This window comes from Epinephelus moara, chromosome 21 (genome assembly GCF_006386435.1).
Source record: "Epinephelus moara isolate mb chromosome 21, YSFRI_EMoa_1.0, whole genome shotgun sequence".
NCBI lineage: Eukaryota > Metazoa > Chordata > Actinopteri > Perciformes > Serranidae > Epinephelus > Epinephelus moara.
In genome coordinates, this window is record NC_065526.1 from 24,535,433 (window position 1) to 24,562,212 (window position 26,780).

The 26,780-nt window shown below is 40.1% G+C and overlaps 3 protein-coding genes across 5 annotated transcripts; 1 reads left to right on the top strand and 2 right to left on the bottom strand.

The window, feature by feature from the left end:
- The first annotated feature begins 1,613 nt into the window (after positions 1-1,613).
- Positions 1,614-6,356, top strand: cib3 (calcium and integrin binding family member 3). 2 transcript variants are annotated; one of them, XM_050033179.1, is made up of 6 exons: positions 1,614-1,664; positions 2,978-3,012; positions 3,372-3,483; positions 3,983-4,130; positions 5,642-5,837; positions 6,335-6,356. In XM_050033179.1, exons 1-6 carry the CDS (start codon positions 1,614-1,616, stop codon positions 6,354-6,356), a joined length of 564 nt encoding a protein of 187 aa, XP_049889136.1. The 2 variants fall into 2 exon arrangements, with proteins under 2 accessions (XP_049889136.1, XP_049889137.1); XM_050033180.1 differs by lacking the exons at positions 2,978-3,012; positions 3,372-3,483.
- A 648-nt stretch (positions 6,357-7,004) lies between these two features.
- Positions 7,005-13,137, bottom strand: LOC126408829 (ras-related protein Rab-8A). Its single transcript, XM_050074538.1, has 8 exons — positions 12,956-13,137; positions 12,300-12,360; positions 11,613-11,673; positions 11,432-11,509; positions 11,234-11,323; positions 11,035-11,100; positions 10,895-10,945; positions 7,005-10,002 (listed from the first exon to the last, which is right to left on the bottom strand). Exons 1-8 carry the CDS (start codon positions 13,077-13,079, stop codon positions 9,913-9,915), a joined length of 621 nt encoding a protein of 206 aa, XP_049930495.1. The 5' UTR covers positions 13,080-13,137; the 3' UTR covers positions 7,005-9,912.
- Positions 13,138-15,028: 1,891 nt separating this feature from the next.
- LOC126408828 (tropomyosin alpha-4 chain) lies at positions 15,029-26,780 on the bottom strand. 2 transcript variants are annotated; one of them, XM_050074536.1, is made up of 9 exons: positions 26,504-26,780; positions 21,937-22,062; positions 17,365-17,498; positions 16,835-16,952; positions 16,667-16,737; positions 16,500-16,575; positions 16,114-16,176; positions 15,964-16,033; positions 15,029-15,365 (listed from the first exon to the last, which is right to left on the bottom strand). In XM_050074536.1, exons 1-9 carry the CDS (start codon positions 26,615-26,617, stop codon positions 15,283-15,285), a joined length of 855 nt encoding a protein of 284 aa, XP_049930493.1. In that variant the 5' UTR covers positions 26,618-26,780; the 3' UTR covers positions 15,029-15,282. The 2 variants fall into 2 exon arrangements, with proteins under 2 accessions (XP_049930493.1, XP_049930494.1); XM_050074537.1 differs by lacking the exons at positions 21,937-22,062; positions 26,504-26,780 and adding an exon at positions 18,639-19,004.

Sequence of the window (26,780 nt, forward strand, 5' to 3'; positions counted from 1 at the left end):
GTCAGCTTCAGGAAAGATATCATTGAATCAAACCTTTAAAATAGCTGGAGAGCTTCAGATAGTTCCCTATTGCCACTTGAACTGGTTTTAGTGTAAGTCAAAACTTCATGTCTTTGTTTTTATTAGTGCCACACTCTTCCTTTAAGACTTTTAAAAACACACAGAATATAATTAAATACTGACCAAAGTATGACGGTAAACCAGTAGGGATTATTTAGACCAGAATTACTTATTTTTACATCAAAATATAACAATGATTCCTAATTATATAATTTATTAAGACTTTGATAAGCAGCAGAAAATCAATGAAAACATTTTCAATCACTCAAATAATGATTAATTTAAGTTTTTGCTAAACTTTACACCTTTCCATTATGAGACAATCAGCTTGCTATATACTGTAGCATATTTCAGATTTTAAAACCACCAATTTCAAACTCTTGCTTCCTACAATGTATGTGCATGAAAACTGTGGTATAGTTAAGGGTGGGAAAAGATAATGGTCATGGCAAAGGAATTGTGGTTAAGGTTTTTGTTGGGGTTAGGTAAGTAACACACTTGATTAAGGTACGGAAAGATTGTGGTTGAGTTTTATGACAGCACAAACATGAACTGCTGATCATTAAGACTGATCTCCTGCATGAACGTTAGACTCACTACAGTACACGTTCATCCACCGCCCTGATCTCCCCACCATGGCTGCCTGCCTTGTAAGGTACAGGTACAGAATCATCAGGACATAATTCCTAAAGATGCTGGGCTGAATATATTCAGGGGAAAGAAGCAAAATCTGAAAAGAATATATATTTTATGTCACAGAAGTACTTGATGACCTCTTTAAGTCTTTTGACCCCCAGGCTGGATGCCGCCGACGTAGCCTGCCCTTATAAAACCTTTCCATGTGGGAGTTTCTAAAGAAAACACATGAGCTGATTTTACATTAGACCTTTCTTTGTGTGTAATTGTTCAACCTAATGCCTCCCTTATTGCTTATGCTAAATACAAGAGAATGAACTGAAGGTGGAAAATGCATTAGTCATTGAGTGCTAATGCTATTTTGAATAATAAAGCCAGGATAAAAGGCAAAGTTTGATTTCAGTGCCTAAAGTAATGCTTGCCACTCACAACAAACATTTTAAAGTTGAGTTATAGGTCAGATATGTAATACCTGACCTAAAGCTGAAAATAAAAATGTGCTCAATAACTGCATAATTATCCAATATTGTGTTTCTCCGCTGAAACAAAAGTTGTCTCCCATCAAAAAGTCTATTTGCCCACTACAAAACCCTGTCTCCAAAGAGTGTAACCTGAGCTGTGACCGAGGCGTTGGCCATAGAGTGGCACTAAAGGGGGTTGATACCACTTGGCATGATGCTGAACGACAGCCCTTATTCATTGTCAAAGGGGCTGCTATTCACTATGGAGAAAACGATGAAATGCTGCCATTATAATGGGGACCAAAGGGCCCGGTGGCAGCCCGACACCCGATCCCCTCTTTGGCTCTGGCTTCCTTTTGTCCCAGCATTTCATATCTGACATATCCACACACCCTAAAAAAGCACTTGATGCTGGAGCAGCGATGGACGTGAGGCTTGGCGTTTGTTCGCTCAGACATGGGGAATAAACAGACCATCTTTACAGCACAGCAGCTAGATGCCTATCAGGTTGGTGTCAATCCTGTTTTGTCTTTCTGAGGGAGACGAGCAGCCTCACTCACTTTAAACGGTGCTTCTCTTATCAATACGAGCTACCGGCATCTGTACACAAGGTTAATACACTTGTCAGACTTTATGTCACATGCTCCAACTTTGCTGTTCAGATTGGACATTTTACAGTCAGCACTTCAGAGGCAATTCATGGTTCAAAGTTAGTGACAGGATGCTTGGAGTTACTTTTATTCAAGTGGTGAAGTGTTATCTGAATTATGCTGTTTGTTTGCATGTAAGAACAGTGGTGGAAGTTAGTTACCTTACTGTAGTAATGTACTTAAGTATTATTTTGAGGCATTTCTGCTTAATTTAATTGAATCTATTTCCATTTGATGCTACTTTACACCTCCACTCCACTATATTTCAGTCACTACATTTATTTTACAGTTATGAGTACTTCTCAGATTTAGATTATGCTTATCATAGCATATATGATGCATTGATATAGATGAAACTACCCAAAAAGTATATAAAGTTGTTAACTAAAAGAGGCTGTGGCATGCTCATTTTTTACGCAGAGGTAGTGGTATAATGGGAAACTAGACAACCAAAGGCATCCACTGGTACTTACCATGTCGGCATAGCTTATCAGGAACGGGCCTAAATAATAATGTTAAAATTTTGGCGATTAAACAACTGGCATGGCCATTTTCAAAGGGGTCCTGGCTGAAAGTGGGTTCTTTAGGTACCCACAAGTCTCTCCTAAACTCGAGAAGGCTTGTTCCTATTAAATATTTTGGTCCTTACAATCAATGTACTCCTTTAAATGAAAAATGTGCATTTGTGTTTTTAAGGAAAGGGACAACCAGTCTAATTGAAGAAGTCTATGCACAAAAGATAATTACAATTATTAACTGTAAAATAAGAAACCAAAGTATATCAGTATGCAATTCTTTAACTCTCACACTGACAGGGTTAAGCCTATGTGCTTAAACAGTAAAAAAGAATCCCTAAAATTCTGTTATGGCTTTTGGTGTTGGTGTGCAACCCCAAGATTTTCAGTGGCCCCATCTGGCCACACCTATGAAAAGCTTCTGGGGGTTTCCCTGCAACACTTACAGACTTTTACTCAAGTAAAAATGTAGATATATGATTGTTCCTAGTATTCAAGTATTTTAGAGTGTGGTGCTGCCATTCTTGAGTAAATATCTGAGTACTTCTTCCATTACTGCATAAAACAAGTCATTTAACACCAGACTGTATAAGAACTGCATCCTACTGCTCTTAATATTAACTTCACTTTTGCCATGATCTGATTGTTTTTGCAGGACTGCACATATTTTACAAGAAAAGAAATCCTCAGGTGAGCAAATCATTTCACTGATATCAAAATGGACACACATTACACTCATGAATTTTGTTGTGTTCTACACAATACTACACTGTAACTCTAAACTACAGTATCAGCAGTCCTGTCCTACTGTGGGGCAGCCTACCGTTAAGAGCACATGGTATTTAAAATCATGCCTTCAGGACTTTTACTGTGCTGAAACTTTTTCCACCACAACAGAGAGAAATAGAGTGGAGATGAAGAGTAGTTTTCACTTTTTCACTTTTACTTTTTTCTTCACAGCCAGTTGCGCCTCTACAGTACACCACTGCATAATATGGAAGATATCTTGTAATTTAATATTGAAAGTAAATTTTTTAAACCTTCCCCAGACTGTTCGACCGCTACCGGGATTTGGCCCCGCAGCTCGTTCCCCTTGACTACACCAGCCACCCAGATGTGAAGCTACCATATGAGCTGATTGGCAGCATGCCAGAGCTGAAGGTAGACCCACTGGCCCACGCACACCCTGCAGACCCGCTCTCTCCCTGTGTTCCCAATCCATAATTAATGGCCAACTAATCGACAGAATTCTTTGTAACGTTATATGTTACCCGACTCCTTTAAACTTGAAGGATGCTGGTGAGTCCCTCAGGACACACTTGTTGGAAATGGGTCAATTATATGCCTCTTTACACAATGACAGAAAGGTAAACAGATGTGTTAACACGCCGGTCACTGACATGTCCTGAGAAAGGGAGAGCTAGACTATACTTTCCCCTCATAGTCATTCATTACTCCAAATTTAAAAGCTTACATGAATTTAAAAAATGAAAACAGAAGAACAAGAAATAAAAGCACACAGTCATGGAGCACGTGAACGCCATTAAATCCAACAAGCACCACTTCATAGTGCTGTATGTATAGTAGTATAGTATAGTATTTACTGCACTGAATAGTTTAACTAGACAGTTATAGATGCACTGGTGTCCCCTCTGTCCAGGACAACCCCTTTCGGCAGAGGATTGCTGAGGTTTTCTCTGAAGACGGAGAGGGAAACATGACACTGGATGACTTCTTGGACATGTTTTCAGTCCTGAGTGAGATGGCGCCGCGTGACCTCAAGGCCTACTACGCTTTCAAAATATATGGTAAAATATTAGAGATGGTACAGTTAAACAAGGAGTTTTTTATTGTGCTTTGTTGAGAGGCTTTATTTGTTTATCTTTTGGGGCACCACAGCACTCCTGGTCCCTCATCTCAAAAGTCAATGTGTTTTTTAAAATGGGATTTTAGTTAGATGCCTGAAATAAGATCTGTGGTTCATACAAGCTTTTTTTTTCAGACACTTTCACATGTTGTTCTATGACATAAAATATATCAGTAAATACCCCAATCTTGAATTTCAAAGCTTTTATGTGTCTTTAAAAAGAAGGTTGCTAATAACTGGCAATATGAGACTACAGAGTGTAATCACACTGAACACACTTTACAGCCTCGTTGTGGTGGCGACGTTCAAGTCATGTGACTGTTGTGTGGTTTGTTTATTCCCTTTGTCAAACAATGAGATTGAGCATTTGAGGAAGGCAACAAAATTCCTGGTTTGAACCCCGGGGTGGAGGAGCCCTTCTGGGTGGAGTTTGCATGTTCTCCCCATGTCAGCGTGGGTTTTCTCCAGATTCTCCAGCTTCCTCCCACAGTCCAAGGTTAAAATTTGTGACTCTAAATTGTCCGTAGGTGTGAATGTGAGTGTGAATGGTTGTCTGTCTCTATGTGTCAGCCCTGTGATAGTCTGGTGACCTGTCCAGGGTGTACCCTGCCTCTCGCCCAATGTCAGCTGGGAAAGGCTCCAGCCTCCTGCGACCCCCAACAGGATAAGCGGCTACGGAAAATGAACAAACGATTGTTACCATAGGTGCTGATTTCAGAGGAGATGCAGGGGACATGTCCCCCTAAATATTTAAAGTGTGCATTTGTCCCCCCCCCCAATAAATACATGAAAATAGAGGACTTTCATTATGACACGTGTAAAGAAGCATCCCAATACCAAAGTCAAACCACCTTTCTGCAACTAAATCATTCATTTCTTGTATCAATTTTAATTATGGAGTAAGTTAAATGGCCGCTGATGAAACATGGAAACCTTTGAATATAAAATGGTACAAGCCTACAAAAAGAGGGCATGGTGAAGGGCTTTGGAGCTGTAAGCATGACGGATGGTGCATGGAATGTTATAAATGATTAACCAGCTCATTATAGAGGCAAAGAGCTGGTCAAAGCCCAGTTTGTGCTCAGCACCAGTGTCCCCCCTAAATAACAAGTGCTGATGGATGAAGACGTTTCATATACATCGCCTGGTCATGGGTCAAGGAAACTGTTCATTCATTATTCAGAACAATGGAGGGGAAAAACCATTAAAGGTGACACACTGTAAAAGCACAGCTCTGTTATGATGAGTAGACACCTGAAATAACCGTTCTAATGAAGGACTGGGTGTGTTGAGTGAATATGTAAAGAAAACCAGCACAAACTCACATTTGAGAAGCAGGAAGCTGTGAATAAGATGTATTTTTACTTGAAAAAATGACTTGAATGATTAACTGATTATCAAAATATGTTTCCTCCTTCCTAAGATGTTTCCTTCTTTTCCATTTTCTACAAGATTTCAACAACGATGACTTTATCTGCAAGTCAGACCTGGAGAAGACACTGAACAAGCTGACCCGTAATGAGCTGACGGAAGACGAGGTGAGGATGGTGTGTGAAAAGGTGATAGATGAGGCCGACCTGGACAACGACGGGCGCCTGTCACTGGAGGACTTCCAGCACATGATTGTTCGAGCTCCAGACTTCCTCAGGTAGGACAATGGTAACCATTAACTGGAAGCTTTAATGAAGCGGAAACCCACCTACATACAAGACAAAAGAACACATTTATTTTATATTTTGTAGTCACTGATTGTTAATCTAATGTGCACTGAGAGCCTGGTCTCACTCTGAAGTCGCTGAAATCCGGTGCTTGGGCAGTGACTTGCGGCGGCAGAAACCAACGAAAAAGGTGTCCTTAAACGTTGGCATGATACGTCCCCGTTATAGTTTAATGGCGCCGTCAGGGGGAAACGTTGTGGGACAAGGACGAAAGTTAAGGTTGCTAAAGTCTGAGTGGGATGGGCCGGCTGGTGGATGGGTCCAATAAACACAGACTTTCGTTAGCACCGTTAGTTGCTAGCCACCAGCTCAGTCACCACCATGTTGAGAACCGTGTGCAGACAACTTGTGCGCTCTGAATTTCGCATAGAGCCCCTTTGATTGAATTCTGATGAGGAAATCAAACTATTCTAATTTCTGTTCACAGCACCTTCCACATCAGGATATAAAGAAATGAAGCAACCATGTGAGTTTCTTAATTTGCACCCAAGGATGAACTTACAACACTGCAGTGTCTGGAAAGTGGGGGAATCCTGGCATCTCAACCAAAAACCAACTCTCATCTTCTGAATACCTAGATTTTTGCTTTTTGTGTTTTACTTTGTAAAAACTTTTATCAGAAACATTCTGATCTTCATCAGAGATAATCAGACTTTCACATTTAGCATCCAGAGTAAATACTAGGAGAAATCATGGATTGGCGTCTTTAATAGGAGCATAACGAAAATCAGATGTTTATATAAATATACTGTGTCCGCGTCCAATTTTTCTTTTCTCACGGCACCAGCAGAAATAACAGCGGTCATGGTGTGACTGAAGGCCTATCATCACATGCCGGTATCAACCAATCCATCAAGACAAGGCTCATTAGTTATGACCGTCAACAGTAGATTTGTGTTTTGTATCGAAAGGAGTTCAGTTACACCAGACTATAAAAGAAACACATGCCAGAATATTCCAGTGTGTGATAGCGAGCCAATAAAAAGGAGAGCCATTTGTCATGAAAGCAGTCAGGCTCCTTTGTGGGAGCATGGGGGTCAACTGACAGTTCAGTTTCCTCTGACAGCCAGCCAATAAAAACACTGAATAGACATAAACTGAGTTTTATAATCTTATTTTATTAAATCAAAAGTACACATATCTACAAATTGTAGATACATTTTCGTATGGGTTTAGAAAGTACAGTACAATTTAAGTAGATCTCTTTTTTTCAATGTGATATTTACAATGTTTTTTTCCACCTTGTTTTTTTTTCAAAATGTATTATTCTCCCTGTGTACTTCACAATCAATGGAATGAAAATATGGCTGTAAAAAGGGATGTACAGTATGTTATTAAAGGATATGATTTAAAAACATAATCAAAGAGGGAGTATCATTTCAGCTGAAAATGACGCAGTTTGAGTCCCACAACAGTCTGCTCCCTATGTTTGTTTATGACTTAAAGCTACAGTATCACTCGAATGAGACAACAGCACTATCTCCTCGTTTCAACATCCACACTCTTCCTGCTTCGTCTTCCGACATGCTCAATTCCACCTGCACTGTTGTAGAATTGCCATTTCTACAGACAGAGTCCTGTTTTTGGCTCAGTGAATGACACAAAACAAAAAGCCCATACATTCAACTGTACAGGTCTACAATATGTCTGAAAATTACATCACACAAATATGCACAGGTCCAAGATTCACAATGCATAGCTCACCTTTGACAGAACTGAGTATTAGCGGTTAAGACAAATGGCCATGGTAGTCATGAGGTCCCAAATTATTTGATATTTAAAAAAAAAAAAAAAGAAAGACAAAAAAAAAAGGTGCAGGCAAGCAAAAGCAGATCCTCCCTCGATATTGTGCATATAGGAGTTTGATTTTCAGACTAGTAACAAATGTAAGAGGGAAAACATGAGGAACAGAGGAAACAGATTGAGACTCAACATCAATGTTAAATAGTGGGTACATGTTTGGATTCGCACAAGTCTAGTTCACTGCGGCTCGCGCGCTGAATAAAATACTGATTAAAATTGGAGTTCAGATGGTCACCTATATTGCAGACTGTGCCTCTGGTGCCACCTAGCTGTCAAACTAAAGGGCCACAATCAAACAACACAAACACACAACAGAGTGTACAATAATACTAAGGGGACCATCTTTGCAACTTCGTTCAAGCCAGCGTTCATCTAATAAGCCAAGAAAACATCACTTTTAAACTACATTTTGGCAGGGCAGTAGCATAGAAACAGAGACTTGCTTATTATTTTTTCCTTTTTATAAATATATATAGCTGTTGAAGTACGTTAGGGCAATGTTTTTCAGTGATCTAATACCAGGACAGTGGATCACGCTAGCAGTGAAATAGCAAAGGAGATCAAGTCATTTATAAGTAAGTGTAGTATAATTTTTTTTTTTTAGGAATTATGCCCATTAGATTACAGAGACTTGAAATGCTTTAAACTAAGTAATTTTTGTATTGCAAAACTATCACTTGGCACAGACTACACACAAAACACGAATTAATGGTAAAGTGCAAGGAGAGCTGCATGGATAGCAGGAGAAGGGGCTTACAGTGCGAAACTTCAAGTGATTTTAAACGCTGGTCAGATCACCGGAGACGTCATTTAGCTTGACTGTGAACCAGAGCTGCGACAAAACCTTCAAGTCAAATTAAAGGCGACACTTTAAAGTAACCGCTAGAGCTGAAACGGTCAGTCAAACTGAGATAGGACTTTTTTGGATCATCAGTTTATGTCAATTTTGAAGCATTTGCTAGTTCTAGCTTCTCAAATGTAAAGATTAGCTGCTTTTCTTTTTGTTTTATGGAACAGTAAACCGAATGTTGCACAAAACTAGACATTTGAATAGGTCACCTTGGGCTTTAGAAACTTTTAACAGACTATTTTCTGATGTTTTATAGACCAAACAATTAATACACAAATCAAGAAAGTAAGTGTCAGAATAAGCGATTATAAAAATAATTGTTATATGCAGCTCTATTCTAATTACACTGTAATCAACTGTGGAGGATTATTTATATTATACAGTGTGCACATCTTTATATTTTCCTAAAAAGTGCACCTACACATTGGTAGCAATTCACTTTCACAGCACGGTGTACAATACTGTCCTGCTGGCTACGACACCAAGCAAACCTAAGCAGACACACATCACCTCACCACTGTTCTGCTGATGTGACAGAACTTTATCTACAGAGGCAGAAATCTAGATTGTGTTTTTAGGTTTTGTGTTGCCAAATTGCTTTGCAGGACCTGAAAGCTATTGCAGGAATGTTAAAAAGAGCTGGAGGCAGTGTGTGATGATCAGGGCATGATGAAACACACATTTTAAGTCAAATCAAATGATTGTCATGGACTACAAAAGGTTTCTATTTGGAGCAGAGCTCAAACAGAAAACTTTTCAAACCAGTTCCTCTCTGATCCTTGAGTGCCGTATGTGTGATATGATTCTCAACTGCTGGAATGAAAATGAAAGCATGTGCAACTCTGTTTCACTGGAGTTCAAGCCTATCAGTCTCTGGGTGACAATTATCACTTACAAAGGGAAAAGAGCACTAATAAAAATAGATCTAAATATCACATTTGTATTTGCAATCCCAAAACATTAATTGAATGATTTCTCATCCTCGGTTGTGCTACTGGCTGTGTGAAATGTGAGCGCGTAGTACAAAGAGACTAACATCAGAAGTAAGAGCCTGTCTTTTGTGTGATAAGGGACATCTGGACAATGCTCCTGGCTGAGTCCTCGACCAGTCAAGCACTCTGACCCATGAAGACAACAGATTTCCTTAAAATGGAAGAGATGCACCACTGGAAGCTTTCAGAAGAAGAAGAGAGGAAGGGAAGTCCTCTGCTTACTGGGAATATAATGGTTTGTGAGGACTGGGAGGACAGGCCATGGATGGGTAGAAAGAAGGAAGGGGAAGGAAGTGCTAAGAGCAAGCACAGTCCATTTATGTCCAGCCAGCTGGCAGCCAGTATCGAAGGCCTCAGTCCTCAGAGTAGGCTACAGCGGAAGAAGCTGGTCTTTTTCTGAGGCTCTGAGATCTTGACTCCATGACTGCTCCCTTGCGGCGTGTTGCCCTCCTGCAAAATGACAAATAAACAGGTCACCGCTGTCATGTACAACTGTTGGCTCAGTGGCTGCTCTTGTACGGTTTTGCAACTTTCTTTATGCTGATAAGATGTTTTACAAACTATCTTTATTGAAAGAACTTGGCTCAGACAGTGGCTGATGGCTGCGCGGCCTCCACCAGCTACTCAATGACTTACATCACCGACCAAAGCTAAAGAGGGATGGGTTGTGTGAAATAATCAGTGGGTACACCTCCAGAGAAAGCAGGTCACATCTGCTGTGTTAGTGTGTGACAGTGTACTGTTCTTCATACAAGAATTTTGTGGCTAGACCACAACAGCAGGTCCAGCGCTATTGTGCTAAAGCTAATCTCCATTAGTCTGTGACTGAGTGAATGCTGCCACTTCCTGTTTTAAATTAAAAGTTCTCTAGCGTTTTCACCAAGTCTTGTTTTTAATGTTTTATGAATCATGGAGAAAGTATTTTGAGTGTATTTCTTGTTACAAATACATTTTTGAAATACAAGTAACAGCTACAATGCTCAAGTCGAGGTAATGTCACTGTGTACCTGAGAATCTCATGTTAAAATGAACGGCTTAAAATACAAAACTCACCCCCACTTAGATTTTTTTGATGGTTAGTTTGATGTTCAATTCAAGATATATTTAGTTACTCATTATTTTGACTTAGAGGTTTAGTTCAACATTTATCTCGTTTCTAATAAAATCAAAAATTGTTCATTTCTGACGCAGTCAAATTTGTTCTGCGGGGTGTAGGGGTGATCAGCTTGTACCTGTTCCAAACTACTATTCAATTTGCCTTTGAAAATCCACGATCGGTCGACCTCCAATATCAGTGTCTCACATTTTGGAAAACAAAGTTGTATTATCAAAGAATTCTTACCAACTTCGTGTCCATTTTTGATTTGATGTCTCTGGCGAGCGTCAAAAATGCCTGTCAACCAGAGCAAATAACCATGTTGTCAAATTGATGACACATCATCTGTTCAGCAGTTTTTAACTCAGAGAGGAACGGCTACTTACATTTTCCACGTTGATGTTGGCCTTTGCACTGGTCTCCATGAACTTTATTCCATACTCTAGTGCGAGCTAAAAGACAACGGGAGAAAGTTAAGCACGCTGACATGTTTTTTCAAATTTTATCAATATAAAAGTACACCAATGTTATTATTTATTATCAAGCATAACCTATTAACAATGTATTATTCTAACTTCATCTCACCTTCTCCCCCCTGTCTTTGGACACCTGCCGCTTGTCATTGATATCACACTTGTTGCCAAGGACCATCTTCTCAACATCAGAGGATGCATGCTGTATCAAGAGAAGAGATATTTAATAAGCACAACAATATACACAGTGCCATTTAGATATTTAAAGAAGTAGCAAGCACGTAAATTGTCTACTTGAGTCAGTAAATACCTCCTCTATGTTCCTTATCCAGTTCTTGATATTATCAAACGACTTCTCGTTGGTGATGTCGTAGACAAGCATGATGCCCTGTAACAAACAGTAAGTCAAACATGTTAAGATAGTAAGAGCTCATGAGCTGTGGTTTCCTGGGGAAGTGGATTTATGCCTGACTACACGTGAAGACACCCACCATTGCTCCTCTGTAGTAGGCTGTTGTGATTGTTCGGAAGCGCTCCTGACCAGCCGTATCCCTGAAAAACGAAAGAGATATCAAACATCTTTATGATGAATATTTGGATGAATCATGTGGGAAAGTTTCAATCACCATCTCACCACAGTCAAGTATGCCAATGATGGAGTAACTTATTACCTATATTATTTTACTTTCACATCAACTTTTCAAATGCTCGTTTTCAGTAAAGGTTAAGAATAAATGTGGTATAAATAATTCAACCTGCAAGTTGCTCTTTGAGGAGATTGGTTTATCTTAAATAGACTTTTTCCAACACACTTGTATAGCAGGGAGGTATAAAGCTTTGGTATATTAGAGGTTAATTTACAGGTTGGAATTATATTGATGAATTTTGTAAGCTATAAATCCTGTCATGTTGTTGCTTAAGACATTACAGGTAGAGTGAAATAAATTCTGCTGAAATCACCAAAATGAACGCGTACAAAAGCTTTTACAACAATGCAACAATTTCTAAGGGCAAGAATTCACACTTTAAAAGTGTTAATAACCTGTAGGGACCCTACATCTGTAAGGAGCCTTGAGTAAAATGTATACCATCCATACTTTATTAGCCAATTATTGACAGGATACTGCCAGCGTGTTACACGTCCTGCATTTTGAGTAATTTAATCATGATAAACTTACCATATCTGTAACTTTATCTTCTTGCCGTCAAGCTCTATTGTCCTAATCTTGAAATCAATGCCTGGAGGGATAAAGGAGGATCATGTCAATCATAACGTTAGCTTGCTAGCTTACCTGTCAAACACTGATCGACACAGCTCTGATACGAAAAAATTATACTTGTAGACTCGGAATAAACGGCGACTCGGCTTCTTGTCATCCCACACAGCAGTAACATATGCCTTAAAGAACAACAACCCTTCTAACATGCTTATGTTAACTAGCTACGGCGTGCTATATAGGGTTTTCCGGTGTCTTACCAGAATGTAGACGGCACCCAATGGCTAACACTAGAGCTACTTAGCTAACCGCAACCGTTAGCTGGCAGGGGAACCACCCGGCATCATAAAACACACTACCAACATTTCTACTCTTATATCAGCCTCAAGCAGAACACAAGGGCAACAACGTTTCCTCTTTTCATCTCTTCTAACCGAGTTAACTATGTGGATGACACTTGAAAAATAACTGACTGTGTATTCATGACAAAAAGAAACTACTTCCAGCCCTATACGTAGCATAGCTAGCATTCCAGCAAGTAGACGGAACCTCCGGAACAGCCCATTGCCGTATTGTAAACAGACATAAATAGACAGTTTACATCAACAAACTCGTACCTATGGTTGAGATAAACGTTGAGTTGAAGGCGTCTTCTGAAAACCTGAAGAGGACACAGGTCTTCCCGACACCGGAGTCGCCGATTAGCAGTAATTTAAACAAATAGTCGTATGTCTTCGCCATACTTGATATTATTGCGGAAATCCCGCCCGGCGAAGCAGCGATGTGAATGTACGGAAATAACGCCCACTGCTGGCGCGGAATCCACCTGCAGTTTATATGTAACGGACCAGTGGGCGTTTACTTACTTTACTAACTGTCCTCTGCAGAGTTGGAAGTAACAAAGTACATTTACTCAGGTTTTCATATGCTATTTTTCACTTGTATTCTACAGAGGTGCCTTTTACTCCATTACATGCCATGCATCTGTACTAATAAAATAAATAAACTAAACTAAACTAAACTAAATTAAAGGCTAACTATGGCAAGACTGAAGCTGAGAAAATGGCTTCAAAGATTTTAGACTGTCCAGCCAAATGTGTTATGGGTAGAAAAATAGGGCTGCTTCTATTGTTTAAATAGGAATTCATAAAGTAATTTTTCATACCTAAAAGAAAACACGATGAATGATTTGACCTCTGTCCCCCAAACACACTAAAACTGTAGTTAGGGACTGTACTTGTCAGAGCAGGGTGTGACTGGGGTGTGTCTCCATTTCTTTACATCATGACCTTCCCGAGATACAAATATTTTTCTTTGAGCCTCCCTTGGTTACATGGGGAAAAATGCATGACCCTCTCATTATAAATAACCATATTTCACAGTTTCTGGCGAATTTAAACGGTGTGATTCTTGAAATTTATTAAAAAAAAAAAAACATTCCTTGAAAACTGGCTTGCAGGATTGAGTTCTGAGGGTGTTTAAAATACATACAAAACACAACCATTTAAAGAAGAATGTCCATGTTATCAGTTACTTTGTCATTGGCATCTTCATCATTCTCCCATTTGTTCACTGTAATACCCTGACTGTGGTTTTCCTTGGCCTGATAGGATCCCAAATCTGGCAACCAAGGCAGAGCATAGTAACTACAATTATTGTAGTTACTACCTTGGCTTTTGGTTAGATTTTGTAGTGACTACATTAAAGAGCAGAAATTCTACTTTTGATATTTTGTGTATTTTTCCTGAAAATACTTCTTTACTTTTACTGCAGTAACGCTTTGAATGCAGGACTTAAAGGTCTAGTATGTAGGATTGAGTAGCATCTAGCCGTGAGGTTCCTGAACTAAAAGTGTGCCAAGAGTGTAGGAGAATTACGGTGGCTGACAACAGGAATGCTAAAATGTGAATGGCTCTAATCATAGCAGGTGTTTGATTTGTCTGTTCTGGGCTACTGTAGAAATAACATGGTGGACTCTGTGCGAGAAGACCAGCTCCCTATGTAGATATAAATGGCTCATTCTTAAGTATCAAAAACACAATGATTCTCATTTTCAGGTGATTATAAACTCATGCAAACATATTTATGAACATTATATAACATTTCTGCCAATAGAAGCCCCAAATCTTACACACTGGACCTTTAACATTGTGGTATTGCATTTCAGAATGAGCTATGCTGTCAATAGCTCAACACAAGGTCAATGTAATAAGTTGTTTTTTGAGTTTTCAACCACATCACATGGGATTCCTCTGTGGGTGGGTTTTGGTCAGTTTGTTTATATGGTTACTATGATTTAGTGTTTACCACTCCTTGATACACAAACAGGCCACATAAAGTCTGAGCTGAAGGCCTGCTTACAACTTTCTGAGGACAATATAATCTTTAACATTAAACTTATCTGGTGTATGCTACTTTATTATTGTTGATTGAATTATTACTCATACATATCTTAACTGAAAAAGCGACATTACAGTTGTGGGACCAAAGATCCAGCAGCTAAGCTAAGCCTTCATTTCCAGTTTCTTGTCTGATGAATTTCACTGTTAGCAGAGCGGTGCGTGTTAGCACATGTAAATTGAAGGCTGAGATTCTTCTGCTGTTACACTTCATGACTGTGTTGAAATTGCCTGAGGGACATACACACACAAACACACTCACGACACAAACTCATCAAACGTCATCATCACTGGCGTCATCATCAGTTTTATTTGTGCTCAGAGTTTGGTCGGCGACACAATGTGCAGCACCCGAACTGATTACCATATGGACCCAAAACCATTTTTAAAAAAGGAAAAGAAACATAAGAACCATAAATATATAAAAGGGTTACATGTGTTGCAAGAGTGAAATTAAAAAGGAGAATGGATGGCATGTAAAAAATATCTTTTACAAAACAAATGTTTTTTTTTTTTTTAATTTGTTGGGTGTTCTTCTCGGCATTTTACAAGCTATTGAGCTCCTGCAGTGTTTGGTCCAGGGTTTGGTGCATTCCTATGTTTTCCTCTTTCGCTTGCGATAGGTTCTCTGCAATAAAAAGTAACAGCAGATATAAAATACAATGGCTTTATCCGAGAATGGATGAGTTAATCACAGAAGTGCAATTGGTATGCTAATAAAATATAACCATTAAACAAAGAAACTATTTAGTGCTACAGCTGCACAGAGGTGAAAAGCATGCGTAACTCCAATGACAGACAACAGCTGAAAAGAGAAAAATATCTTTATTGAGCTTTAGTTTAAGACAAAAGGAGCGAGGGGCAGGGAGAGCAAAGGGAGAGCGGAAGAGACAAAGTGCTTCAGATCAGGCAAGGGGAGACAAAGGGGAAAGTGACGACATCATGAGCTTAATCAAGGTTTACAAGGTGTTCATATCATTGAGGGCATGATCCAGCTCCTCGCTGATAGCCTTGAATTTCAGTTTCTGAGTGTACAGTTCATCTGCAGGTCAAAGGGCAGAGAGATAGGCAGCAGGTGGAGGACAAGGCAGAAGTGAGCAGATGACGATGAGAAATCAGGAGGAAAAAGAGAGAGATCAGATCAAAGATTAGGAAAATCAAAGTTTTGAACAAAGGTTGAGTTAAGAAGCTGTAGGAACGAAGAGAAGAATTAAAATGAAGCGTACCTTCTAAGTCATCTATGGTCTTTTCCAGCTTAGCCACTGTCCTCTCTGCGAATTCTGCACGGGTTTCCGCCTTTAAAAAGACAAAAATAACATTAATCACCCCGACACAGTTTCTCTCAGAGAATACAGCTGGAGCAGACATGAACTTACCTCCTTGAGTCTGTCATTCAGAACCTTAATCTCCTCCTCATACTTGTCTTCTTTCTCAGAGTACTATAAAGACAGAAAATAAAACCATTTTACTGCAAAACAATACATTTAATGTGAAAATTCCACCTTTAATGCTCATTATTTATATTTTAAACATTAATAATTCACCTTACATGATGTTTGTCTTTCTTTTAGAGGGTTAGATAAAAGTTCTACTTCCTTTACTTTATAAAATGTAATAAAATGTTAAGATGCTCTGCAGCTCCAGGGGTCGTAATGGGCAAATTCTTTAACTGTGAATGTGTGAAGTTGTTTTAAGGTCAAACAGCTGATAGAGATGAAATGCACCATTAAACTGCTCCTGCAGGAGATTAACCACACCATACCTTGTCAGACTGAGCCTCTAGTGACTTGAGGTTGTTGGTGACGTTCTTCAGCTCTTCCTCCAGGTCAGTACACTTACTGTATGAATACAGAAAATACATGTAAATTTTCTCCATATTTTAAATATTTTCCCATAAGCTCCCATGTAACCTTTTCAATTTATGCTTACAGTTCTGCAATCTCTGCCCTCTCCTCTGCTCTCTCCAGCTCCCCCTCAAGGATGACCAGTTTACGGGCAACCTGACATTAGAAAGACACGAAATCACCATTGAGCAAAAACAGAAATGAGATTTGAGAACCAAAATCAGCTGTAATTTGACCTCCTCCGTGCCCGTACCTCCTCGTATTTGCGGTCGGCCTCCTCAGCGATGTGCTTGGCCTCTTTGAGTTGCATCTCCTGGATCTCCATCTTCTCCTCATCTTTCATGGCTCTGTTCTCAATCACCTTCATGCCTCTGATGATCAGAAAGACAGATAGGCAGTGTTTAATTATCCAGGTGATACTGCGAAGTGTGAGGTTGCTGTTAAAATCAAACTTATCTTCCTCTATTCTGTACTTATTATTTATTTTTTAATCTTTATATAGCTTAAAAATAATTTCTATTTATAGTTTAGCTTCTTTATTTCCTTTGCTCTAATCTTCTCTCTTTCATATCTTTATCTGGTCTGTTTCTTGTGCAGCCAACACCTCATTTCCCTCCTGGGGATCTTATTTTATTCATCTCATATTTACAGAACTAGCACCTCTGCCCCCCTGTCCACTTCCTGTAACTAAAATGTGACCATAGTATGACCCTGAAGCCATAAGATTTTCCGATCTTGTATGTTGGCGTCAACAATATGTGGCCGATGCGTCATGATTCTCACCTTTCGCTCTCATCTGCAGCCTTCTCGGCCTCCTCCAGTTTCTGCAGGGCTGTGGCCAGTCTCTCCTGAGCGCGGTCCAACTCCTCCTCCACCAGCTGGATCCTGCGGTTCAAAGATGCCACATCGCCCTCCGCCTACAGCAACACAGAGAGGGATAGAGGTTACAGGTCAGATGTCAGCCAGGAAGCAAGCTGCAGCCAGTGGAGGAAGGATACTGTTGGGGATGGCATGTTGGAATCTAGCCTTATAGGTTAGATAGGTTTAGCGTGGAAGGTCTCATTAATACTGCAGGTGTAATCAGCATATTCTGTTATTACAGCGATAGTTATTTACTGGTATTTGTGCCTATTTATTCTTTGGAACCCATCGCAGTTTTCTCTGGGGCATATATTCCAGTTTTTTTTCTGTTGTGCAGTACAGTAAGATTTCCTCCATGTAATCAATTTCCCTCCCAACAGCCATGATGAGCTCTGGACTTTGCCTGACAAGATACTTTGAAAACTGCTGATGCAGAACAAGAGTGGCAGACTTAACCCTAGCATATCTGAAGTGGCACAGCTGGCCGGACTTTTGTAATGTAAACTCATGTATGTTTGGAGGACAACAGTGTGCTTCTTTTGGGCCTGTTTCCTGTGGGACTGATATCACAGATAGCCATGTCTGCTCCCTTCTTCCTGTGTAGAGGCCAAAGAGGAGGAGGAGGAGGAGGAGGAGGGAGGAGGATAGGCACTCCTAATTCCAGATATGTGTCAAAAGTTACTCATACAAGAAACTGTATGTTTGAGAAACAAATCATAAACCATTTTCCAGTTGTTTCTGGCATACATTGGAAACCAAATCCCCATTTTTATAACGTTATAAGCCTGCCACGCCTTAACTGCTACACAACCACGCTGAGGGTTAATGTAAAACTGGAGGCTTACGTTGCATTTGTAGGTGTTTGAGACTATCTAGGGCGGGTTTGGGTTAGATAACACAGCCGAACAAAAGTATAGGAAGGAATGTCGCAATCATGATGTCCCAGTTTCCCGCAAACCTCTAAAACAACCACAATGACACGATACAAGATAAAAATCAACACTTTTCCTATAGGGTTTGGCAGGAAAAGTGTGGAATTCCTTTAAGGGCGTTATTAGAGTATCATTATCGCTACCTGGGGTCCATCACTGACAGTTTGCGTGTTAATTCTTTACAAAAGATGCTTAACATGAATGTGGTAGTAAAGATTGAGTTTAAAAAGGCGACTAAATTAGATACATTATTAATTATCTCACTTTTTCGCGCTGTTCCCGTTCAATGTCCACGTCCTTTTGTAGTGCCAGTGCACGGTCTTCTGCCTCATCAGCCTGTAGCTGGAGGGCTTGGATTTTCTTCTTCACGGCCTCCATTACTTCGTTTACTTTGTTTCCTCAAAAAAATTAAAAAAGGAAAGCCAAAAATGTAGCCGTCTAGATCGACTGGCTGTGTCCTTAAGAAGTTATTGATTTGCGTCAAAGTTGCAGGCACCGAGTAAAACTTTTTTTTCTCGGGCAGGAAGTCAGGGACGTGCGGGGTTGGGATGGGGGAAAAAGGGCTGGGAGTTTTCAGGAAATTTATGGCGAGATCGTCCAATCCCGTGAAGAATCCAGTCTCAGATGACATCACCGGATTTAGGAGGGGAAGGCGCTGCTCTTTTCCTCCACAAAAGAGGTGTGTAAAGTCAGTGCGCGAGTCTTTCTATTGTGGACTTATATGGCAAATGTAAGGTGTTGCCTGGGCCGCATTTTTGTGCTCTGATTGAAAGGAGGAGGGCACAGAGATCAAGGGAGGAGGAGTGGAGTTGCCTCATCTGATTCATCAGGCTGATTCACATATATGAATCATATCCAGTGTGAGCAGAACAGGATATGGTTGTGAGAGGGAGAAAAGTGAAGTAAAAGTTTAAGGGCAAGTTGTAAAGTGTGTAAAAAAAATCAAAGTACTATAGATCTGATCCTAGAAGGGGGAGGAGGGAGGGTCAAGGGTGGGGTGGGGCGATAATAATCCTCTTCAACAGGGGTTGTTGACCTGCAGAGGCCTGGAATGTAAATTGATTTGGTTGCAGACGTGACCTGCAGCCATCGGGTGGCGACACATTCCTTCAGCGCCCCCTTCTGCCTCCTCCTCCTCCTCCTCCTCCTCCTCCTTCTCCTCACTTGTTCAGGCACAAACCCAATTATTTTCTCTGTCTGTCCTCGTATCACTCCTCTGGGTATCAGCAACCCTCATAAACCGTGGGAAGCACATTAGAAGAAGAAGTTGTGGTGGACAGAGCAACAAAAAGCATATGTGTGGGCATCTGATGGGTCATCTGAGACTGAAATCATTTGTAATCTGACCTTTAACCTTTGGGGCCTTATCTCAGCTGCTTTCACTGGTAGTTTAGCCTCGATGTAGTACTGTGGAGGCTACTTTCATTTCATGCTACATATTCAGGTTCACTTTAGTGTAGGCCTAATCGAAACAATCAATTATTTTAAGAATTGTCAGCAACTATTTTGACAATCAATTCAACATTTTAATTATTTCTCAACTAAAATGCAAAACATTCACCGGCCCTTTACTTTCATCTAGTAGTAAACTTAATATATTTGGGTTTTGGACTGTTGGTTATACCGTTGTAGCCTTGTAGTAACATATCCCCCTAGATATTAGAACATGTGCATGTGTCCCCCCTAATAAAAACATGAACGTAGTAGAGGACTTTTATTTATAAGAATTGAAAGACATTTCCACCATCAACCGAATCAGAAAAGGCAAAAATTGGTGCATAAAAAGTCACCAAAATGCAGGAAATCAAGTGTTTGACACCCAAAAGTGTCAAACTCATTTTAGTTCATGGGCCACATACAGCCCAGTTTGATCTCAGATGGGCCGGACCACTAAAACCATCGCATAGTAAGTAACATCAGCTCCAATATTTTCCCTTTTTTGGTGTAAAGAATTCCATTCTGTAGACGGTCATCCTTTCATTAAACAGATGAACAGCCTGTTGAAAAATAAGTGCAATTTCAACAATATGTCTCAGTTTTTCCACATTCAATCTGTCTACTTTTCACTGCCATTTTACATTTGCATTTATCCACACATTTCCTGTTACAGATTATTTTGACATGAAGCTGCTGATTGACTATTTTGCACAATGTCCAATATCTTTAAACATGGCCACAGTAAGTATGCATTGTTATATCAGAAAACTGTGTTCTGGTCAGGGTGGAAAAGCCTCTGAAGCAGAATTTTACATGAAGTTGGTACTGTTTAACTTGCTTCTGAGACCTGGCACCTCTTAGTCTAGTCATCTAGTGGGCTGGATTGGACTGGCACCCCTGGCCTATGCTTTTGGGTTTAGACTAGAGACTCCAAGCTGGGCTTTAGGAAATTGTGATTGTAAGAAAATGTAAAATATATTACACATTATTTGCTGACATTTTGTAGACCAATCAATTATGTGCGAAAGTCATCAGGTTAATTGACAATAGAAATGAAAGTTAGTTGCGGCCTTAGTAATTATATGCGTACAACATAAGTCTTGTTACTCTGAGATAATGCATCTTCTTAAAAGATTCAACAAAAAATAGATGAAAAGAAAAGAATCATCAGATGTCACTGGTAAAACAACATTAGAAGAGAATGTCTACAGTCATATTAATTATATTGGTCATGACTCCTTTAATGTTTTTCCAGAACATTTTTCTCTAGATCAAAGATAACACTTGATGAGATTAAGTTTTTTTCAGGTAACTGTGAAATAAAGCTCATAAATGAAATAGATGCTCTTGAAAGGTTAATGGCCATTCACCATTGTCAGTGATAAGGTATGTACTGTAAGGGCCAGACAGAGCTGAGTGTGATATCTCCGCCCCCAAAAAAGGCCAGAGCATTGATTTCATTAGACACTGCAGTTCGGGGTTCTCTGTTTGCTTAAGCTGCATTCCTGGGATTCCTGGTCGGCTACAGGCCGGCCAAGTTTTGTCTGTGCTTGAGAAATGGCTCCATTACAGACCTCACAAAGACACCAATAGCTTAGTGATTCTCAACACTATGTGAAGCAGAAAATACAAGTTGGTCATTTCAGGACTCATTTCTGGGTTGTTAGTTGCCTTCTACATTGTGGTTGATGAGTAGGTGCTGAGTAGCACACTGAAAGTGGGAATGTATTGTAAATATTCTGACATACTGTACAGTAACCGTGTTTAACACACTAAAGGGGATTTTCACTCTGTGGCTATGGTTCCAATAAACAACCAAACCCTTCCCTGTGCAGGTGAGTCCGGATATGACCTTTTATGGGAGTGTAAGTAGAGGCAACACTCAGTCACTGCATAAGGCCCTTAATTCAATGTTTTTTAAACTAATGTTCATAGCAAAGAACCTCTGTTTCCGAAGCCTGAATGTGTCTTTGCCACTGGTATTCTCAGTCACAGAGTGATATATAGGTCAGTCCAGTCTGAACGAGCGGTAATCAATAGGTTATAAGACTGAAACTCAGACGTTGTGGTGTTCCACTGTTATGTGGATAATGTGTTTCAGATGGCGTCGCTGTGGTTAACTCACATCTGTGGCCTTCTTCTCCGACAGTTCCAGTTTCTCCTGAGCATCCTTCAGGGCCTCCGAGTACTTGTCAAGCTCATCCTCTGTTCCCTTTAGTTTCTTCTGCAGAGCGAGCAGCTCATCCTCCAGCTGGAAGGAGACAAATGTGACAGAGAGTCAGGAAGGGTACAGCCAAGCCAAACTTAGTAAGTATGAATGAAACACTGAATGGAAAAATCAAGCACTGTTTTGACACAGTGATGGGGGAGGGAGTGCGGATGTGTTAAAACTAAGATTAAAATCACTCAAAGGGATAGTTCACCCCAAAATCAAAACTACACATTTTCCTCTTACATGTAGTGTTACTGTTTTGGTAGAACTTGCTGAATGTTGGCAGTATCGGCTGTAGAGATGTCTGCCTTCACTTGAGTATAACGGAACGAGATGACACTCAGCCTGTGGTGCTCAAAGTGCCAAAAAATTTGAAAATCTTAACAGCGATGCCTCTCATGCCTCTCCCAGTTACTCAAGATAATCCACAGACCTTGTGAGCAGTTTAATGTAGAAACTATTTTCTTTTTACTGAACTACACCCGGCAACTGTATAACTGTGCAGAAGGAAGTGTGCATCTACTCATGCATAAGAGGCTGGGGCGATGCGAACATTAACAGCGTCCTCCTTGGCTGAGCTGTAGCGTTAGCTAGCTCAGTGGTGATAGGTGAGCTAACAGTAGATCTGCACTTCTTTCTGTACAGTGATTTGGTTGGTGTAGTTCAGTAGAAAGAAAATAGTTCCTATATGAAACTGCTAACAATAAGTTGTGTGGATTATCTTGATTACCTGGGTCTTGGTTTCTGGAAAGAGACATTGCTGTTAAGGTTTTTTCTGTGTGTGCTTTGAGCACCACAAGTGTGCCATTGTTCCATTATATTCGAGAGAAGGCAGATATCTTTACAGCAAACTTCTCCAGCACCTTACAACAAAACAATCTAGACTGATAAACAGCACCAAAGATTTTGGGATGAACTGCCCCTTTAAGTAGTCTTGGTCAATACCCAGAAGCTCTCATACATATAGGGGTATGACAAGTACGAACCTAAGTTAGATGTCTCGAAACAATAGGTGTATAGTCAAGCCAGTGGCCCTGTGAGGCCGTACTTTACTAGAGCAGTGCTTTGAGCAAAATGCTAATATCAGCATGCTAACATACTCACAAGGATGATGTTAACATGCTGATGCTAACCCTTACCCTAGCAGGAATAATGTTTACCATGTTCACCATCTTAGTTTAATGTTTTAACATGCTAACATTTACTAATTAGCACAAAACACAGCTGAGGCTGATGGAAATGTCAGTTTTATGGGTATATAGTTACAAAACAAACTGCTGTACAAACTGAAATTTTGGCTTGATGAATGCACAAGATGGATCAGAGGATCACCATACAATACATTTTTGGAGGACATGAATGTGTGCACTAAATGTCATGGCAATACATCCAATAGTTGTTTAGACATTCCACTGAAAAGCACAAAGTGTGTCTATAATCTTCAGAACTTGCTGTCATTTTGTTTAGTCAGGGCTGTTTTCTCTGTAGAAAGTAGTTTCAGTGTAAACTCTGCGATCAGCTCTGTGAATTATTAACGGGCCATTGCTTCTGAAAAGACCCATTGCTGCTGAATTTTTAAAATTCTTTTGTAATTTGGTAAGCCAATCCCTTAATTGCTGCTGGAGACTGTTGCCTGCGATGTATGTTAAGATTGAGTATTAGTTTTGTGTATTTTCAGTGCCCTCCGTCAGCCTGACTCCACTCTGATGTTCGCCACATCGTGCCAAGAATAGCAAAGAAAGCATATCTCAGCACTGCTTGAATCAGTGCCATCCAAACAAACTAAAGAGCTCTGCGTAATCTTCTAGGATTTCATGCTGACTGTTGATGTGGAAGAGACGGGGGTCCATATGCTCAGTGCCAGTGACAACTGTCACTCCTTGTGCTCTCTGAGGGTATGATTAGGGCATTAGAAACCAGAGAGAAGATTCTTTCCACTTGCTTTAATGTAGATCCTAGCTTTGTCCGAGCTTCTCCAACTCTCTCTTTCTAGCATTCCTCTCGCACTGCCATGATGACGACACCACGTCCCACTGTGCAATAATTGTCTCTATTTAGAAGCCTTAACTATCATATTGCATCTCTAGATTCTACTTTGCTTGTGTCAAGTGGTAGAAGTACACTATCATTAAGTTAGCCCTCGAAATAAATGTCAAACTGTCTGACGCTCTCACCCTGCAGCACCAAATATGGATGTGCCGATATTTGGAATCTGTGAGGTTTTCTTTGATAGGTTGCAGACTTAAAGGGACCAGTCCACACCAAAACCAAAAATACATATATTTCCTCTCCCCTGTCGTGCTGTTTATTAATCTAGATTGTTTTAGTGTGAGTTACAGAGTGTTGGAGATATTGGCCGTAGAGATGTCTGCCTTCTCTTAGATATAATGGAACTAGATGACACTCAGCTTTGGTGTCTGCTCTGTCTCATCTGGTGTTTGCTGTCCCTTTAACTTCAAATAAGGATGCTGGGTAATGCAGTACTGTCCTGCTTAAGTATCAGAGCAACCACTGTTACAGATGAGTCGTTTAAACACCTGCAGCACCACTTCTCCTGACCTGGATAATTTGTCCAGCAGTTGTCACAATTACCCATTTTCCACCAAATTAGCTATGGTTCTTGAACATTTCCATTCCATTCGGTGTTATCACAATGCACAAAAGCAGTAAATATCGTGGATTACATTGATTGACCCTTCGCTAAGTCCCGCCCCTCAAACGCAGCCTAGCCAATTATAGTGTAACATTGACCAGCTCCAAGGGTCCAACAACAACATGGCTGTGCTCCATAGACTCTCACGCTATCATTTCAGATTTCCTTCATTTTCAGGGTGGTTTTGTGGATTTTGAGCCAAACATTGTGCTGGGGCACGTGTATTAATAATATTTGTTACCCAGAGAGGTTGAAAGGAGATACATGTTTTTTTCCCCCAATCCAAAACCCAAAATCGAAGCCTGAAAATTGTAGGGCTAACTAGCCAGCTCAAACAGCTGTGTGTCATTGTAGTGTATGCAAATTAAAAAATTTTTTAGCTTCCCCAGGAGCTCCAAGCATGGGCAATGGGGGGGGGGGAAGGCAAACATCCTTCATTTTCACACACTGTGATGACACACAGCTGGTTGAATATCAGCAAAGTTTCCCTGTAGTTCCATTGTCTTCTATCATCAGGTCATCAGGTGATGTGGTGGTTTACTTTTACACTGTCATCTGTACATTAGGCTTTAACCACTACCTATCTTTGTCTTTTGAACCTGTTTTTAGTGCTGAGTCAGTTTGACATCCTGAATATATCCTCCAAAAACATTTTGTAGACCCTTCGGTCTGCTTCTCTCCGAAATCTCTTTTTTTTTTGGTTCCAAAAATATGATAAATGTCTTCAGGGAGTGCAGTTAGTGACATTTCGGGCTCCATGCTAGCTCCAACAGCTTGACGGACCATCACATAGGGGCGGAGCTTAGGGTCAATTACCTGCGACCATTTGTTCTCTTATTAGAGATATTTGTTTTTACCCAAAAAGACAAGCATGAATCCATCTATCCTTTTTCCAACCTGTAGAATATGACACACCCACTGATGTTGTCATGATTCGCACTTCAGGTCAAGGAAAACCTGCTACTTTTTGGTTCCAGTTTACCACCTTTTCAGGTTCTGAACTAGTTTAATTTTGGCTGAAATAATCTAAACAGTTCAAAATTAGGGACAGGAACAAGAACAAAATCAGTTCCATGTTGGTAGAAGAGGGGTATCTGCCATTTTGTCTGTGCGTTCCTGTGGGTACCCTCCACTTTCTCTTGCCTACCAAAAGACAAGGCCCTGGGGCTCAGTATCAGCTGCTCTCTGTAATTTAACATTTGGTGCTCTGGGAAATACTTGACATTGTATGTTGAGCTCCTCCTAGGACTGCACAAGTGGTTTGGTATTCATTTATTTCATGTTAAACCTGGTTATCTTTGTAATGAAAACACAAATATAAAACTGTGAATAGCAAATTAATCACACAGATTATTCTGCCTAAATTAAAATTGGCCTAGAAGAGGCTAAAAGAGACTAAAAACTCATCAGAATTAAATCATTTTAACATACATAAAAATATTTCCAACTTTATTCTGAAGTGAGAAACTAGATGTCACAATAACCTTGATATTTTTTTCTCATTTAGACGGGGCTGTGCAATATAGTTCAAATCAATATGACAGCATTAGTGCGAATACCTTTTGACGGAATATGTACACAAAATCACATGTTAAGCAGTATGTCACACAACTTCAGTAAGTAATTTTGTTACTTTAATTAATTAACTAATTTTTTTAAATAGTTCCTGTGTTTATCTAGTCTTACATATATATTTATATAAATGTAAGAATCAGTATATAATAATACAAAATTATTGCCCAGCTAACTCTAAATTAAGTAAAATTAGTGTTATAAAAGAGCACCCACTGCTCTGTCAGGTCATCACATCTATCAGCCTCGTCTCACCTGCTTGCATTTATCCTCCGCTGCCTTCTGGTCAGACTCAGCCTGTTCTGCCCTGTCGATGGCATTCTCCTTGTCCAACTTCAGCATCTGCATCTTCTTCTTGATGGCCTCCATGGTGACAGTTGGGTCTCAGGCTTCAAAGGAGAAAAAAGTTTTTATTTCTTTCGGTGAAAAGTTGTTGCAGATGTTCAGAGGAAGACGCCTCACAGGAGCCCTCGCAAGGTGACGACCAGTTGCAGAGAGGAGGAGAGAGACAGAGGGAGCTCAGAGAGGAGAG